At 43.4% G+C, this 1,998-nt stretch overlaps 1 protein-coding gene across 1 annotated transcript; it reads right to left on the bottom strand.

The window, feature by feature from the left end:
- Positions 1 to 864: 864 nt before the first annotated feature.
- Positions 865 to 1,677, bottom strand: LOC149927249 (baculoviral IAP repeat-containing protein 3-like). Its single transcript, XM_090157838.1, has 2 exons — positions 1,094 to 1,677; positions 865 to 1,023 (listed from the first exon to the last, which is right to left on the bottom strand). The coding sequence occupies exons 1-2, from the start codon at positions 1,406 to 1,408 to the stop codon at positions 865 to 867; spliced, it is 474 nt and encodes a 157-aa protein (XP_090013964.1). The 5' UTR covers positions 1,409 to 1,677.
- Between the last annotated feature and the right edge of the window lie 321 nt (positions 1,678 to 1,998).

Genomic DNA, 1,998 nt, shown 5'->3' with positions numbered 1-1,998 from the left:
CAATATTCGGCGGGGTCAAAAGGTTAGCTGATTTACGATGTTAGGTCAATAGGTTATCTGCCCCTATGGACACGATGCAAACAGCCGTTAAAAGAGGGTGAAACAGGCCCCTATAGGGCCCCCATTTTGCGTACATTTTCGGCGGGGTCAAAAGGTTAGCTGTTTTACGAGGTTGATTTACGATGTTAGGTCAATAGGTTATCTGCCCCTATGGACACGATGCAAACAGCCGTTAAATAAGGGTGAAACAGGCCCCTATAGGGGCCCCCTTTTTGCGTACATTTTCGACAGGTCAAAAGGTCAATAGCTGGAGGCACCCCATTTTAGGGTCAATAGATGATTTACGAGGTTGATTTACGATGTTGGGTCAATAGGTTATCTGCCCCTATGGTGGCGACATGATGTTATGCAAACAGCCGGCCCGTCATAGTTAATAGCTGGAGGCACCCCATTTTAGGTCAAAAGGTTAGATGATTTACGATGTTATAACCCATAAAACCCAGGTGCTAACCCATTATAGGTCAATAGGTTATCTCCCCCTATGGTGGTGACACGATGTTATGCAAACAGCCGGCCCGTCATAGTTAATAGCTGGAGGCACCCCATTTTAGGTCAAAAGGTTAGCTGATTTACGATGTTATAACCCATAAAACCCAGGTGTTAACCCATTTTAGGTCAATAGGTTATCTGCCCCTATGGCGGTGACACGATGTTATGCAAACAGCCTACCCGTCATAGTTAATGTCGGGCACAATTCGAGTTGGTTTTCGCCGACAAACACTTTCGGGCCCCTAAGCGTACCGTAAAATAGCGGGCGGTCATCGGTAAAAGTGTTTTGGGAAAAAAGAGAAGAGTGTATACAAATTATAAGGTTTTATTAAGATATTTTTCGAGTACAGGCTGTATAATACGATTTACATTGAAAATACGTCTTTGGAAATGTATTTTATTTATATCATGGTAATTACGTCGATCTTCGTAGGGTATATACCAAAGTTCACTCAAAGGGTTGAAACGAACCATCTGAAATTAGCGTTTTTACGAGCATTTTCATTAAATGTTCTACCTCGAGGCGTTTGATGGTAAGAGTTACGTTGTCGCCGGGTCCCTCGGGGGTGGTTGTAGGTCCGCCGGAGATGTATTTTTCGGATGGCGGGATATCTTGGCCCTCCAAAGCGGCGGGTGACGGACAGTTGGGATAAAATTTGTCGTGTTCCGTTTGGGGTACGTCGCCGGTTTCCCAACTGCCTAACTGTCCGTGGCAGAGGTAGCATTCGACTATGCCGTCCGAGTCTACGGCGAAAAGTCCTGCGTGGGCCAAGTCTTCCTTGTTCACGTGTACGTTGTCCCATTGCTTGAACGTTTCTAGCCGACCGGTTACGGTGGTGAGATCCTCGTGACTAGCCATCCCGATTCTCTTTGAGCTACGGAATAATATTTCTGGGTCTAAACCCCAAAATGACGTAATCTATAAAAATGACATAATTTAAAAATGACTCACTAAAGATGACGTAATCTACACCATGAAACGTAAAGATTACGTAGATGCGTTGTGGTTTTCATAAGCCAGCCGCTATGGGAAAGAGGAAGATGTCTCCGCTTAGGCTACCAAAGAAATGCGGGATATGCTCGGAAATATACCGGTCCGTGAGAGGTTTCAAACAACATTTAATGACACATTTATCTTGTAATACAATGAAAGAAGATTCGGATCTGGCGTGTGATTGTGATGCGAGTGAATCTCTCCATTACACGGAGGCCGAGGAAATGTCAGATGATAAAATTATCGATTATCTTAACGAACTTATTGGGACATGTAAAAAGCGCGGTGCCACAATGGAATCAACCGAACCAACTACATCTAACCTGCCAGCCGAATTAAAAATGCCGACTGAAAAGGAAATGGGTGCTCTGATTTATTTTCAAGAATATTGTAAAACTAATCAAATTCATAATATTAAAACCGCTGTAAAGAAAATGTGAATAAACGTTTTTATA

The sequence above is a fragment of the Leiobunum rupestre genome, chromosome 9, assembly GCF_980474605.1.
Source record: "Leiobunum rupestre chromosome 9, qqLeiRupe1.1.hap1, whole genome shotgun sequence".
NCBI classification, from domain to species: domain Eukaryota; kingdom Metazoa; phylum Arthropoda; class Arachnida; order Opiliones; family Sclerosomatidae; genus Leiobunum; species Leiobunum rupestre.
This window is presented reverse-complemented; position numbering and strand designations above follow the sequence as displayed.

Excerpts from the sequence above, each read along its gene's own strand:
- LOC149927249 (XM_090157838.1), bottom strand. The coding sequence starts at position 1,408 with ATGGCTAGTCACGAGGATCTCACCACCGTAACCGGTCGGCTAGAAACG. Across the intron at positions 1,024-1,093 it reads CCGAGGGACCCGGCGACAAC|ATGGTTCGTTTCAACCCTTT; the intron begins GTAACTCTTACC and ends CGCTAATTTCAG.